At 44.6% G+C, this 15,969-nt stretch overlaps 1 protein-coding gene across 2 annotated transcripts in view; it reads right to left on the bottom strand.

Annotated features, from left to right (window-relative positions):
- Positions 1-8,103, bottom strand: part of ZDHHC9 (zinc finger DHHC-type palmitoyltransferase 9) — a 33,636-nt gene extending 25,533 nt beyond the window's left edge. The window contains exons 1-3 of one of the 2 annotated variants that reach the window (XM_044234370.1): positions 7,901-8,103; positions 7,484-7,552; positions 5,984-6,285 (exon numbers count right to left, since the gene is read on the bottom strand). In XM_044234370.1, the coding sequence (XP_044090305.1) occupies positions 5,984-6,150 (167 nt within the window). In that variant the 5' untranslated portion in view covers positions 6,151-6,285; positions 7,484-7,552; positions 7,901-8,103. The remainder of the gene's footprint in view (positions 1-5,983; positions 6,286-7,483; positions 7,553-7,900) is intronic. The other variant, XM_044234371.1, reaches the window with a different exon arrangement.
- Positions 8,104-15,969: the final 7,866 nt, after the last annotated feature.

The raw sequence follows: 15,969 nt of genomic DNA, 5'->3' as shown, positions 1-15,969 counted from the left end.
ATAAATAACAAATTTCAATTATAATGTACTCCTGCCCAAAACATAGAACAATTCCCTGCTGCTTATTTTACTAATCCCCGAACCCCACAGGCCAGTTATTCTGAGGCCCTCCATTAACTGGCCTCATCTAATAACCATCATAAGGTTCTTGCCTTCTCATTGCTCCGTTCCAGAAATATTCCCCCTAATTACCCTGAATTCACTGGCTTTTTGCTATTGCAAAGGCATAAGGTGCCTCCTTTGTTCTTAAACATGACACCAGCTCGGGTGTCTCTGAGGAAGAAGATTTAGGAGATCCCTTCTTTACCTCAATAAACATCTCAAGTAATATCAGCATGCTGGGGGAAATTTCTGTTCTTTGTGCTTGCTTTTCCCAAAATAGAAGATCACTATACTCAATTAAGACTCATTCTCAAAAGATGGGAGGGGTGCCTAGTGTCACAGTCGGTTAAGCATCCAACTCTCGGTTTCAGCTCAGATCATGATCTCAGGGTCCTGGGATCGAGCCCCGCATTAGGCCCTGCACTCAGCATGGAGTCTGCTTGAGATCCTCTCTCCCTCTCCCTCTGCTCCTCCTAATCATTCCCCCTCTCTCTCAAATAAAGAAATAAATCTTTAAAAAAAAGAGATGGGAAATGCATTCAGTAGAGATCAACAGTGTGAAACTTATCACCAAAAAAGGTAGTAGAGGCTGAAAATATACAGATAAATTCTGAATGACAGAACTATAAAGAAAGGAAAGCATACCATTTAGAAGACATAATCCAACCCTTCTCCAGGGAACATGCTTTATCAGCAAGTTGAACTTAGCTACGTAATTTAACAGATTGATATCAGAGAGGCAACTATGACTTTCTAAAACTGCTATTTGGTTGGCCAAGTCTTAGAATCTTGGGCTAGGTAAAGCACAAGGCAGAACCTCCACGGAAAAATTTTCCAGAAAATGTTCTCTTGGTTAGAGATCATGACAAAGTCACTTTTTCAACTTCCCAATCTCATCTAAGTAACTTCAGGAACCTGGACATTGGAACTGTAAGTGCAATATTCTGCCATGTCAGTTTGGCTTTGGTCTACATAGCTCTGTATTTCCTCAATCTGGTAACTTTGTTTTGTCATATTGTCTTTCCCGTCCCCCACAGGGACACAATGCCCCTCTCATCAGGATCACCCACATAGTAATGAGGTAGGGAGCACACATTGCTTAATTTTTCTCCAAACCATTCTCATTTGGGCAGCAGGGACTATGAGTAGTCACAGAGTCACAGAGGTGATGATCCCTCCTAACTCACAAAGTTTCCCTTCTATGCTCACACTTAAAGATGGGCCTCTCTGTTCCTGCAAGGCTACCAGAATGCTATGCCAGAGTGCTACTAGTTTTCTACAAAGACACCTTCATTTCCCAGGAGCTTGAGTGGAGGAGGCCCAAATAACCTAGATGCCACTAGGTAATACAGTCCTTAGTTAGCAAGAGCCCAGAATACGCTAGTTTAGCATTTGGCACTATGCACGCTTTAGTAAATCTGAATGTCTTCAGGATTCCATATTCAAGGGAACAAGAAAATGAAAGGTAGTGTCATACAGAGGCACTGGCTGGCTGACTGATCTTGACAATGGGACCTCTCTTCTGTGCACCTGGTTTCCTCGCCTGCAAAAGGATGGAGATAGTTTCCAAGGGCCCTTCCAGTTCTACCATTCTATGATTCTGTGAGTCAAGACTGTCATATTTTAAGTATATCCAGAATGTATTAATTCAGTAACATTTATTAACCACCTACTCTATATAAGGTCTGGTGGAAGGCACCACGGAGGGCTACACAGACATAGAAGATAGTCCCTGGCATTGAACGAGCTCAAAGTGTAATAATCATAGAATTCAGAAATCTAAGAAATGTCATATGATGATGTGTTAGATGAGCAGTATGTGCAGAAATTACTGGAAAGGTTTCAGGAAGGAAGACTCAAGAAGGGACGTGAAAGAGAGGTAGAATTCGGATAGGCTAGAAGTGGGTCAATTACGAAGCACCACTACAAAGCTTTTTTCAGTTCATCTAATTCAATGACTCCTCTACACATCAAAATCACCTGCAAGGGTCAGTCCAACAGGGTTTGATAGTGCCTTGATACAATTTCCTCTACAAAGAGCACAATGAGGCATACGCGGTGAGCATAGAAGCAAACTGCTTATACTTCAGGGGTCAAGAGTCACTTAGTCATTCTTGCCACAAGAGAAGTCTGGGTACCTTGACCTCACCTATAGTCTGGTCATAAAGTTAAAAGAAACAGATAGGAAGCCAATTCCAGAAGACACTGCACTTGGTCCTTCCTCCAAGCTTTATCAGGAAATTGAATTTGACTAACACCACAATAGTCTTTGAGTAGCTGGACATCTCACAGTTGTCTGTGTCATTCCACTAGAATGTTCTGAAATAACTGGCAAGCTGGTGACCAAGCTTGTGTGTTCACACAAGCTGGACAGGGTTTGGGCAGAAAAGACTGAGAATGGTTCATGTGGTCAAAGCTAAAACTGGCATATTCACTCACATTTCCTAAATACCTCACCCTAAAAATAAATTAGGAAATCCTCTTTTTAAGCACTGCAAAATTTTCACTCTGCTGTTAAAGTCAATACATTTACCATAGATATAATTGTGTTTAAATATGAAATATATTTAAATATAGCTACCTACTGGAAATCCAACCTTTCCTTTTCAGTGTGTGTATCTGAATCTTCTAGACAAACTTAAACAGAACTTCAGACTCTCAGAGTTGCAAGAGGCTTAGTGATAATCTAGCCCAATTTCCCATCCTAGGCAGGAATCCACTTTGAGACAGCAGCCCTGAGAGATAGCCACCCAGTATCTTTGGAAACACTTCTAACAATATAGAGCTAACTAGCTCCTAGATGGGCAACCTTCTTTCATTTTATGTATTCGACCTACTGTCTGTCCACTGAAAATTATAGAATCCTCCTTTGAGAAGTCTAAACATGTAAAGGCAAAATCAAAAACAAACAAACAAACAAATATATATATATATATATATATATATACACACACACACTGGTACTACTAATACTGCATGTTTTTCATCAAGGGGTGCCCACATGCCTGACCAGATTTCTCCAGCCATCTGGCCAACCCAGAGCTGTGCTGTGGGCAGCTATAAATCAACTTGCACTTGTTCCTAAGCACCTGCTACAGGCAAGACCCTATGATGAAAATGCACTTGTTCCTAAGCACCTGCTACAGGCAAGACCCTATGATGAAAATGCAGGTCCAGATGTGCGGCAAGATCTATACTTCCCTAAGGCAAAAATGCAGCAGCCATAGGATGTGGAATCTACACTCCTAGGCAATTTGAGGATGAAAATAGACAGCTCTCAGTCACTGGTGGTTCAGATGCCCTCACCTGCCTGAAGGCAGGGGACTAGATCAGCTGATTTCCTGAGGTCTCCTTAAATTCTAATGCTAACAAAGGGGCCCATATTCTGCCTCCCAAATGCTATCCCCCACTGTGTGGTTGGTAGTGAATTATATATTCCAAAGAAAAGGTTGACCAGAAAGAGATTTCATGCCTCAGAGGCATGCTGGTGTCCTTGGTACAGCCTGTCATTAACTAGGCATAAGGCCGCCAGCACTCAGAGTGTTTGTGTGTCTCTACATGAGAGACACACACACAAACACACACACATACACAGAAACACACACACATGTGCACAAACAGATTCCACCACTCTCAGTTAAAAGGATTCATCACCAGTGTCCTCTCCCCTTTGGTCAGCTTTATGCTTTCCCATTCCACTCCTTTGCTCACACATTAACTTCTTTCTCCCTTCTCCCTCCCCTAGCCCTACCCTCAAACATATTTACTCTATCTGGGTGGCTCAGTTGGTTAAGCGTTGGATTCCTGATTTCAGCGCAGGTCATGATCTCAGGGTTGTGGGATGGAGGCCTGCACTAGGCTCCATGCTCAGCACAGAGTCTGCATGTCCCTTTCCCTCTGCTCCTCCCCTGGCTTGTTCTCTCTCTCTCTCTCTCTCTCTCAAATAAATAAATAAATAAATAAAATCTTTTAAAACTATTTACTCTATCACACAGATTGCTGGAACTCAAGGCAGTTCACAAACAACGTTATCCTTCATATCTGAGGGCAAAGCACAAGAAATAACTTGGGAGAAAAGTGATCTTGGTAGAAAACTCAACCTGCCTCCACCAAACAGTAACTTGGCTAATTATAAGCTTCATCCCACAGGCAGTTTTGTTCAGAGGCCCACTCTGGGGCCTAAGTGGGACAGATTCAAATCAGATTCTGTCTGGCTCCCAGATACAGAAAGGGCCAAACGCCAATAGCCCCAAATTTCAAGTTCCCCTGGACAGCCAAACCAGAGGTTTCCTAGGCCCAGAATTACTAGCTCACTCAGGGCCTGGAAACAAATCTCATCCCTGTTTCAAATGGTTCCAACCACAAAAATTTAACTCTAAGATGGAAGGGTGTGGTGGCAGAAAGAGCTAGTGATTCAGCAGGAGGAGGACTGAAAGAGAGGGAGAATGATAGCAAGTTCGGCTTTGCACTTTCAAAAAGAAGCAAGGCAGGAAAAAAAGCAAAAACAGAAACAAACAAAACAAAAACTTGGGGAGAAGGGTGAGAGGGGAAACATTTTTTTTTAATGTTTCACATACTCCTGCCTGACCGCACATGCTCATTTGTACCACACACAAGTACACACATACACACGCCCCACCATAAACCTCAGACTGGAAAGCAGCTAAGAAGCCATCACCAACCGGACTTTGCCAAATACTTCACGAAGTCAGCAGCAACAGCAGCAGCAAAAGTGCCTTTGACAAAGAGCCTCTCTGACCTTCCTTTCCTAGCCCTGTTATAAACTGCCCCCCCTCGCTGTTATTCAAGCCAGCTGCAACGAGCAGAAAGTCTGGCAAAGCAGCCTGAAAAATCACTCTTGATGCACTGGGAAAGCCTGGAGCCCTTATAGAAGAAGGGCAAAATTGAGCTCCAAGAGACCAGAGCTCATTTTAATTACCACAAAGCCTGGCCAAGGAGCCCCCTCTTCCCTCCTATGGCCATGCCCCAGCATGGGAGCTCCATTTCCAGGTCACTGTAGTATATGAACTATAGCAGGCTCGTATCAGGTGTGGCTCACAGTCTACACACACTCCTTTTGGCTCCTCAGAGCTCTCCCCATAATAATCCTAAACCAATTAGCATTGCTCCCATCCCTAGAGTATATCAGCACACCCAGTAGTCATGCCATTGTACCCTAGAATCCAACTGGCCACCTCCCTAGAGCAGCGACTGACACAGGATTCAAATAGTGGCTCTAGTATTAGCTTTACATCGAAGAAAAAATAACTCCAAGGCTGGTATCAGGCCCACACAGAATACAGAGTTGTTTATGTTGAGTGATCCTGAGAGAAACTTACATTTAATAAGCACATATGTACTACACAGATGGCTAGTTTGTGGTACGAACTAGTTTGAGGCTGGAACTGATCTGCAGGTCCCCGATTCAGATGGCTTTTCAATTTAATAGCTAGCAGAGAGCTGAGCCCTAAGGAAATAGGACCCAGAATAACAGAATAGGTCAGTTTTGTGGTATTGAGTTATGACCATGAGGGCTGCCCCAGCCCCAAAAGGGGTGGAGAAGAGGGAGTCTCTCACTAAGCACCTAAGGAGACCACTGAAAAGGAGAGGTGAATAACAAAGACAAATTCCTTTATTACCCAAGTGTGCCAGGGGTAACCCCAAATCAGTGCTATAAAATTGGAGTCAAAGGTCTTGGCCTTTTTAGGAAGCAGGTACTCTGCTATAAGCACAAAGAAATGAATTTGGTTGGCATGATCTAAGGACATAGCTTAAGAGGATAGTGCCATCCAAAGACCATCCACAAACTTCCCAGAAAGAAGGTTCTTCCTCTAGACCCAAAGAAACCATCATCAGGTAACTCTACTCAATGGAAACTCACTCGAAGGCGAAGAAGAGTGTACATGTCCCCAGGATGAGGAAGAGGGTCAAATAGAAGATGCCCTTTTGCCGGGCCATCATGACTCGTCCATCACAGCAGAAGGTGTTCCTGCCTGGGAGTTTCTCCCACTTCCGTGTCACCTTCTTTCTCACCACCATCACAGACATGATTGGAATTCCTGGTCCAAAATGGGTTTTGTGATTACAAGAGGGAAGAAACAGAAGCTGAGCCCAGCTTTGATATCACGATGCCTGCTATTGCTGCCGCGGGGTCAAACATCATCAAAAGTCCAATTTCTAGCCCTAAGAAAAAGCACAAAAGGAAAAAAATGAGGCAGGAACAAGAAAATGCAGTTCAATCTTCCTTTCCCACAGGTGGAAAGACGAGCACTGCCTGAAGGGGTAGGGGTAGGGAAGCGGGAAAAGTTTATTTCCAATCCACGTTTGTCCTCTAAAAGGAAAAAAGGTTAAAGGTTCTCAAAAAAAAAAAAAAAGAAGAAGGGGGCTAACATATCTTCTTAAGTAAATCCCTATGCTTCCAATATAATACTGATGATCTGATCATCATAAAACCTTGGAACTAGAAGGGATTTTATGGGTGATAACCCCAATTACTTTGTTTTGGAAATGAGTAAAGTTAAGACCATAGAGAGGAAGTAACTTGTCCAGCGTCACACAGCTGCAAAGCTAAGCCAAGAAAACACGTAAGCTGACTTCCAGTCCAAGGCACTTTCCATATACCACACTGTTCTATAATCATCAGTAAGAGGACTCTAAAAACAATAGTAGAGTTTTTGTCCTTAAGGAGCCATTCCCTCCCCTCCTCCACTTCACCTTCTTTCTTCAATTAGCCACTCAAATATGAATCACACCCGGGAACAAGTCACCCTCTAGCAGGGCTAGGAGGTTCTGGACATTCTGTACACATACCCAGGTTGTATTTACTCAAAACAGATTTCCCCTAATCAAACCCTCTGCAACCTCCTGAGTTCGGGAAATGAACCAATCTTGCCAGCCTAGCCTAACATTTGCGGGAATCTTAATGAAACCACATCACAGACCTATAGGTGAAAGGCTGACTTAAGCAGGAGAGGTTTTGGAATGGTTGGGGGTGGGGGTGGGTGGACATGGCAGAGTCATGAGCTAAGAAACGTCATAAAGGTGCTTGCTTTCTGGGACATTTCATAAGTGCCATTTCTACTTGGCGTCCTGAACCCCGGGGGCCCAGCCTCTCTCAACCACTGTAACCCTTCTCCTCTCAGGTGTGGGGCTGTGGCCTCTATTTACTGACACCACATGCCCCACGCTGGCAAGAATGAGGTGGAAGCCTGCAGCCCGCCTGACTGAGAGAAACAACCAACCCGAAATCGCTCTGGGCTGGAGAGGGCAAGGGTCCAAACAGAGACCAGGAGATGAGCAGGGAAATGAGAAAGCAAGAAGGCTTGGCCAAGGGGAGGGAGCACCAGAGGTGCAGAGAACACTTCCTTTGTGTAAAACTAACCTGGAAAACAATCTCCTCCAGATAAACCGGCCCAGCGGGAGACGAGAGACCAGGAAGGGGAGCCGGGCCCTGGGAGAACAAAGATCAAAATCCATCGAGAGGCAGCGACCGGCCCACCAGCCGGGAACCGGAGGCCCGAGTCCGGGGCGGGCGGCAGGCGCGGCCTCGGGAGGCCAGCCCTGCCTCCGCCACGCAGCGGACCACCGCCCCAGGCAGGTTGGGACGCGCGCCACCTCCACACGCTCGTACACACTCACACACGCCCGCCACGTGTAGTCACCCGCGGCCAGGGGCTCGGCGGCAGCAGCCCGGCTGAAAAGGGCAGTTGCCTACGTCCGCGCGGCGGGGCTCAGCGGAGGGGTTGGCAGCCCACCATGCGGCCGAGCCCGGGAGACCCCAACCCCCACCCCTCGTTACCTGAACCCGGGAGACCGAACTCGGCCGGGAACTGAGGGCAGGAAGTGCACCTTCCCAGGGGACCGCGTCAGCTGCCAGAGGTGGCAGCGACTTCTCCTCCCCAGCCCGGAGGCTGCCTCCTCCTGACAAGGGGCCCCAATAGTCGGGGCCCTAAACCAGCTGTGGCAACCGCCCACCGCTGGCCGAATGGAACGCTCCTCACGTCACCAGGTCGTTCCAGTAGTTGCTCGCCTGCCATTGGCTGCTCGGCCTTGGTGCCTCCGCCCCTGCCACCCCTGCCCCGAACTACCATTGGCTACTCCAAACGCCACTCGACGCTGCCTCCGCCCCACTCCCCCACCCATCTCCCGGCTTCGTGCCCACCTGCCAAGCCACAGCGAACCTCCCTTTGGGGTCCGGGCGCCAATGTGAGAAGCGTCCCTTTCTACTGATATAGTTATGCAGAGACGGAGGTGAGGGGTAGTGCTGAAGGGACAAGGAGGGACGGACTACCAGCCTCCCCAGACACACTGGGTGAGACGCTGAAGCAAACGCTGGCTCACAGATCCTGGTGCTCACCCCATACTGGGTCTGCCCTGGGCCTCTTCCGCCCTACGTGCCTGAAATCGATCGCGACTCCAGATTTTACTCTTTATCAGCATAAAAACAAGTCCTCTCCCTCCCAAGTCCCATTCAGTAGTTAGGGATCTCACCTCTGTCCCAGTCACCCTGGCCTGCATCTCTAAGGCTTCCTGAACACAACAAACATAAAAAGGAACTTGAAAGGGAGAGCTGTCCCCAGGAACGCAGAATCATTTTGCGGTACGGAAAACAAGTAATTGACTGTGATGAAGTTAGAGAAACTCTACTGCCAGTGCTTAAATTCTTCCAGGTAGGTAATGAAGTAAGGTTTCCGAGAAGGTTGTGAATTACTGATCGCTTTGGAGGGCTTATGATAATTGGAGGGGGGCGGGGATACAAGGCACAATCCCCACCCACCAACCACATTGATTCTGTCCCTCTGCTTCCCCCCTCTGTAGCTACTGCCCCAATGAGCTACTGCTCCTGATCCGAGTGAGCCACATCCTTTAGAAGTTCGAGATTGGAGTGAGAAAAACAGTTGAGAACAAGGGCATTAACATTATACAGAGGACTTTAAAAGACATCAGGTCTGTTTCCACTAGTATGACTCTTGGCTTCCAAATACAAGGGGAAATATGAGAAAGGGCTGAAGGTGGCCTCTCCTTACCCGTCACACTGTTGGGGATAGTGCCTAGGTTGCTAGCCAATTTCTGAGCTTGAATAAAGTTTCTCTAAGGTGAGAGTATTTGCAATTAATAGAGAGGAGATTGCCATAGCTCTTCCCAAGGCAGTTTTTGTGTATGTTAGTTGAAGGACCACATACATGGTCAGGAACTATTTCTCCTTTACAGTATTTGGGTCCCACGTGATATGAAGAAAAAAGCTATTTAATGATAATTACATTTGACACTTTCATGGCACCACCCTTCGATCAAAAATTTAAAAGGATTAAAAAATCGCTAGGTAATTCTCTAATGAGAGAGATGTGTTATAATTAATTTGTAGGGTAAAGTATGTCTTTATAAAGCTTCTATTGTTCCTTAGCACTCATGCTGATTATAATCATTGCTTTATTCCCTATAAACTGTATGATCAGTATCATTGTCTTCAATTCCCCCCCCCTTTGAATACTGGAGGGTGCTGGTATTGCACACACTTGGTATGGAAGGGAGAGGAACTTCCCTCAGCCCCATCAGACCCCTGGATTCTCAAACCTGTGTACACTAGATGCCCTTAGGCATAGCATGTTTACCCTAGCTGCCATCCCCCTGACTATGGAACAGTCACAAATAAATCTCTGCAGCTTCCAAACATACTTTGTCCATATCTCAGGCACAGGTGAAGCCCAAGGAGTCCTGGAATCAATGTGTCACAGCAATGCATTCCTGGGCTCTGCCCCTCCCTGCTCTGGGTCACATCTCTCTGGGATTAAGTGGCTGTGTAGGTCAGGCTTGTTTTATTACTATCTGTTACGACTTGTGTTTACCACTAAAAGAAATATAAGTAAGATTTATATGGACAAACACTCCATAGCACTTCCTTCTCTGTAGTTACATCATTTCATATAATCCTTAAAGTCTTAATGCACACACACAACTAAATTTTGACTATAAAATGAGATTGTTTCTTTTTTCTCCTCTTTCCTTCTCCTCTCAACAAACCTCCCAGACTTTACGTATCCAAATGAGCACTGGTTCCCTTGAAGAGGAGTTAACAGTAATGTGATGAGCACTGGAAACACCACTGCAATCAGCTGCCATTGTGTGATATACATTTTGGTGTGCCTGTTTAAAGATATCTGTCTCCACATTTATGGCTCCCATGCTAGTGTGTGTTGTGGATGTGTTGGTATAAAGCGCAGGCCTGAGGGCTGCCAGTGGACTACAGCTTGCCTACTAGTGTTGCTCCACGTATTTCTTCTGGAAACACCCAAAGACCCATTTAGTACTGCATCCAAGAACAGAGCCCCGAAATCAGGCCCCATCCTGCATTCCAGCTCATGACGACCCTTTTCTTTTGCTCTGCTTTCTCAAGTTTCAACCCTCCTATGTTCCCTTGCCCTCCCCCCACACGTGTGTCCCTTCCCACCCCGCCTACCTGACCTGCACTCCTCTCCCAACTCCGTGGCTATAAATAAATACATATTTGTATAATGAATTGATGAGCAAAGGGAAGAACCATGGGACACCCTGCCCACACATAAGCAACTAGTTCTTAGGCAGCAGCTACTTCCCTTGGGGCCCCAGCTGCTATGACTGGCACAGAAGAGGCAGAACAGAAGGCACAAAAGCTTTATGGCCAGATAGACCTGGATTCAAATCCTGGCTCTCAGTAGCTTGTATAAGCTTCTATAAAATAGAGCTAATACGTACTTCATAGTGTTATAAGAGAGATTAGAGATAATGTGCAGGAAATGTCTGGCATATAGGAGGAACACAATGCTATATGTTATGATGAGCGTCTATATGTAACAAACCTGGCCCACCTCCCTCCTTTACCTGTGCTGCTGGCTAGGGGTAGAAGGGTAAGAAGGAGGAAACCCATTCTTCACTTTGTTGAATCTGTGTCATCCATGTTTTCTGAGCCTCTAAATTTGTCACTGAAGTTAATCCTTATCTGACTGACCTCTTGGTTTCCCAGTTCTAAGGGCACCCCCACTCCTGATTAGGAAAAGCTTGGGCAGTAATCTTGTTCTAGCCAAATGGCTGTTCTCTAGCACTGTTGTCTCAGATGAATCCCCAACACTGCTGCCACATTATTCGCTTTAACAGGCAAGAGATCAATGGAATCTCTTTCATTACACACCTCCAGTATTCACAGCACTGTGCTGGGATTATTGGCTCCTGTTAGAGACTGAAAAACACCCTTGCCACTGTGCAAAAGCCAAACATACAGAAAGCCCAATAAAAAATGCCTGGGGTGGCAGGGAAGGTGATATTACAATGCAACTGAACTCAAACTAAGCCTCTGTCTCTGCCTGTGATACCTATCTGCTCCTGCTGGTTCTCAATTTTGTTTCATCTCTAGACTGGATTTCTAGCCATTCCAGGCTGAATGGTTTTAGGTGCTATGCTTGAACCCTCAACACTAGCCCTAAAACAACTCTCTCATCAATAAAGACCACTTATTAAGAACCTCCCCTGGGGCGCCTGGGTGGCTCAGTGGGTTAAGCCGCTGCCTTCGGCTCAGGTCATGATCCCAGGGTCCTGGGATCGAGTCCCGCATCAGGCTCTCTGCTCAGCAGGGAGCTTGCTTCCCTCTCTCTCTCTCTGCCTGCCTCTCTGTCTACTTGTAATCTCTGTCTGTCAAATAAACAAATAAAATCTTTAAAAAAAAAAACACCTCCTCTGAGCCAGGGATTAAGTTAGGTGTTTTATGTAAATGAGGTTCCTAGATTATGGTCTAAATTTGATATCCAAGTGACAGCATCTGATACTGACCCAGCACAGCCCTAGTCTCTGACTCTGTCCAGCCTTCTCATTCCAGGAGCTGACCTCAAGGAATTTTGTGGCCCGAAATATAAACTGGTTTATCAGCCAATCACTAAGTATGTACTGAGCACCCACAGTTTGCCCAGCCTGTACTAAGCACTATAGGAAATACCAAGGAAGTATATGACATGATCCCAGCCTCTAAGGAACTTGAAATATTCAAATATTCAAAGACAGAAAAGACCAGCTCATGTGAAGTCATTAAATATAAATAAAAAAACAGTACAGAGTCTAGTTCTCAACTATGCACAGCAGAATCTCCAACTTTTTAAGGAGAGTTTGCCTCAAAGGTTTGTACCCTCTCAAATATCTTTAGTAGAAAAGTAAATTGGCAATTTTTTTTTCAGCAGGGCTATTCAGTAGTATCTCTTAATGTTTCTACATTTCATAGCCATTGACCCAACAGATCTACTTCTATTAAGAAATACTAACACACTGGGGTGCCTGGGTGGCTCAGTGGGCTAAAGCCTCTGCCTTCAGCTCAGGTCATGATCCAAGGTCCTGGGATGGAGCCCCGCATCAGGCTCTCTACTTGGCAGGGAGCCTGCTTCCTCCTCTCTCTCTCTCTGCCTGCCTCTCTGCCTACTTGTGATCTCTGTCTGTCAAATAAATAAAAAATCTTTAAAAAAAGGGGAGGTGAACCACGAGAGACTATGGACTCTGAAAAACAATCTGAGGGGTTTGAAGTGGAGGGGGGGTGGGAGGTTGGGGTACCAGGTGGTGGGTATTATAGAGGGCACAGCTTGCATGGAGCACTGGGTGTGGTGAAAAAAATAATGAATACTGTTTTTCTGAAAATAAATAAATTGGAAAAAAAAGAAAGAAATACTAACACAAAAGTTCAAAGATCTATGTTCCAAGATGTTCAGTATAGCATTGCTTGTAATTGAAAAAGTCATCAAACAAACAAAAAAAAAATTATTGGGTAGGAGTACTGTGCAGCTATTAAAAATAATGAGATATAGCATATATGCAGAAAGAACATGCCATTGCCTTTCTATATGTGTATATATTTCAATATAAACTTTACATTAAAATTTAAGTTTTGGGGCACCTGGGTGGCTCAGTCAGTTAAGCCTCACTCTTGATTTCAGCTCAGGTCATGATTTCAGCATTGTGGGATCAATCCCCGTGTAGGGGAGCGTGGAGTTTTCTTGAGATTATCTTTCTCTGTTCCTCCCTCATCACCAAAAAAATCTATTGTCTATCTATGTGCTGATATGCAAGTATGCCCAATATGTTAAGTTTAAAAACCCAGTATCTAAATGTTTATAAAATCCAACTTCTATCAAACAAAAAAAACTTATATTTTCTATGTGTATATGTATATGATTTTGAATATGCATATTTTAGAAGTCTGGAAGGATATTTACCAAACAGTGTCACCTCTGGGGTATGAGGGTAGTGAACAAATTTTAAAGTTTTATTTTATTCACTTCCTTAACGTCTGAATTAATTACAAGAAACATTATTAATTTTAGAACTTAAAAAATAAAAATTTGAAAAAGTATTGTAAGGCTCTATATTTGTTCAGTACGGAAGAATAACCATGTGCATTAATCTGCTCTCCCTCCTAAGACACCATTAGAATTATAGTAGAGGGATTTAAAAGGTATAAACCCACAACAAAGAAAAGGGACATCAGATGACAATACATGTCATCTGGAAGATAAAAAATTGAGGGAAGGGGGCGTCTGGGTGGCTCGGTTGGTTAAGCAACTGCCTTCGGCTCAGGTCATGATCCCAGAGTTTCTGGACTGAGTCCGCATCAGGCTCCCAGCTCCTCGGGGAGTCTGCTTTTCCCTCTGACCTTCTCCCCTCTCATGCTCTCTCTTACTTGCCCTCCCTCAAATAAATAAATAAAATCTTTTTTTTAATGCAGGGAAGTGTGTTGACAGAATACACAGAACTAAGACCAATTTGTAGAGCCAACCAGCCCAGAAAAATGCCACACAGAACATAGGAGGACTCCAGGAAAAAGGGAAATCAGCAAAAGAGATGGTGTGGTTAAGAGCTAGGAAAACTGGGGCACCTGGCTGGCTCCTGTCAGTAGAACATGCAACTCTTCATCTCAGGGTCTTGCATTCGAGCCCCATGTTGGGGCACAGAGATTACTTAAAATAATAAAAATTTTCTCAAAATGAGCTATGAAAATTAAGGATACAGTAAAGGCACAGAATGCAAGAAATAAACCAAAAAGGTGCAATAAAGAAATCCGGCGTAGGGGGTGGTGACTGGGTGGTTCAATCGGTTAACCATCTGCCTATAGCTCAGGTCGTGATTCCAGTGTCCTGGGATCAAGCCCCACATCTGGCTCCAGATGGGTTAAACTGCTGCCTTCGGCTGGGGTCATGATCTCAGGGCCCTGGGATGGAGTCCCGCATCAGGCTTTCTGCTCAGTGGGGAGCCTGCTTCCCTCCCTCTCTCTCTCTCTCTCTCTGCCTGCCTCTCTGCCTACTTCTGATCTCTCTCTGTCAAATAAATAAATAAATAACATCTTTTAAAAAATAATTTTAAAATGTCATTTTCCAATAATTAAGGCAACCAGGACATGGAATGATATAGAGCAACCAACAGAGGTTATAGCATTGGAACTACAAAGAAGAAAATATAATCAAAGCCCATCCCTTGGTTTTACACAGATATATATTTATATAGTCATAATAATGTAAACACTATCCTTATTGGTTTTCAACTTTTGAAATCCAACCTAGAGACAAATCACAGAAAACTTAATTGTGATTACAAAGTATAAAGTAAATATTTACAAACTTAATGTAAAAGCATAGCATACAGAAATTGGAAAATACACAAAATTAGGAGGTGGAAAATTGTGTAGAGGCACTAATATGCCAATTGTAGAAAGTACAGAATCAAGAGATATTATCGGTAGATGATGGAACCAAAAAACAGAGATTTATGTGTCTTATATAAAGGCACAAAGAGGGGCGCCTGGGTGGCTCAGTGGGTTAAAACCTCTGCCTTCAGCTCAGGTCACGATCTCAGGGTCCTGGAATCAAGTCCCACGTCAGCATCATGGGGCTCTCTGCTCAGCAGGGAGCCTGCTTCCTCCTCTCTCCCTCTCTCTGCCTGCCTCTCTGCTTACTCGTGATCTCTATCTGTTAAATAAATAAATAAAATCTTTTTAAAAATAATGAATACTGTTATGCTGAAAGTAAATTAATTAACTTTTTAAATAAATAAATAAAGGAACAAAGATAACCCAGAAGACATACAAACCAAAAGATATACATTAGAATGGTTGTCCCTGGAGAAGTGTACTAAGCAGAAGAATTAAAGAGAGTAATAAGAGTGATGTATTTGGGGGCGCCTGGGTGGCTCAGTAGGTTAAAGCCTCTGCCTTCAGCTCAGGTCATGATCCCAGGGTCCTGGGATCGAGCCCCGCATCGTGCTCTCTGCTTAGCAGGGAGCCTGCTTCCTCCTCTCTCTCTCTCTGCCTGCCTCTCTGCCTACTTGTGATCTCTGTCTGTCAGATAAATAAATAAAATCTTTTTTAAAAAAAGAGTGATGTATTTGGAGGAAGAGAGTGGTGGTACAGCTGTGTTAGTGAGCTAACTCCCACCTATTAATGCAGCAAGTCACTAGATGATGTTTAGAGCTGGTAAACCAATGACCGACAGTGTACACATATCATTTAGAGAAAAGGGATAACTGCAATACTCCCCTTACTGGTCTCCCTGAGTTCACCCTTGCTCCCTTTTGGTCTATTATTAACACAGCAGCCAGAAAGATTCTGGTGTAGTTCTTTTTTTTAAAAAGACTTATTTATTGTTTTTTTAGAGAGAAAGCATGGTGGGAGGAGATGGGGTGAGGTGCAGGAGAGTGAGAGAGAGAGCCTCTAGCAGACTCTGTGTTGAGCATGGAGCCCAGTGTGGAGCTGGATTCCATGACCCGGAGATCACAACCTGACCAGAAACCAAGAGTCAGATGTTTAACTGACTGAGCCATCTAGGGGCCCCTGGAGAGATTCTTTTAAACGCTCACTCAGATCTTGCC

Source organism: Neovison vison, chromosome X (assembly GCF_020171115.1).
Source record: "Neovison vison isolate M4711 chromosome X, ASM_NN_V1, whole genome shotgun sequence".
NCBI lineage: Eukaryota > Metazoa > Chordata > Mammalia > Carnivora > Mustelidae > Neogale > Neogale vison.
Note: the sequence above shows the minus strand (reverse complement) of the source record. Positions and strands in the feature narration are given on the sequence as shown.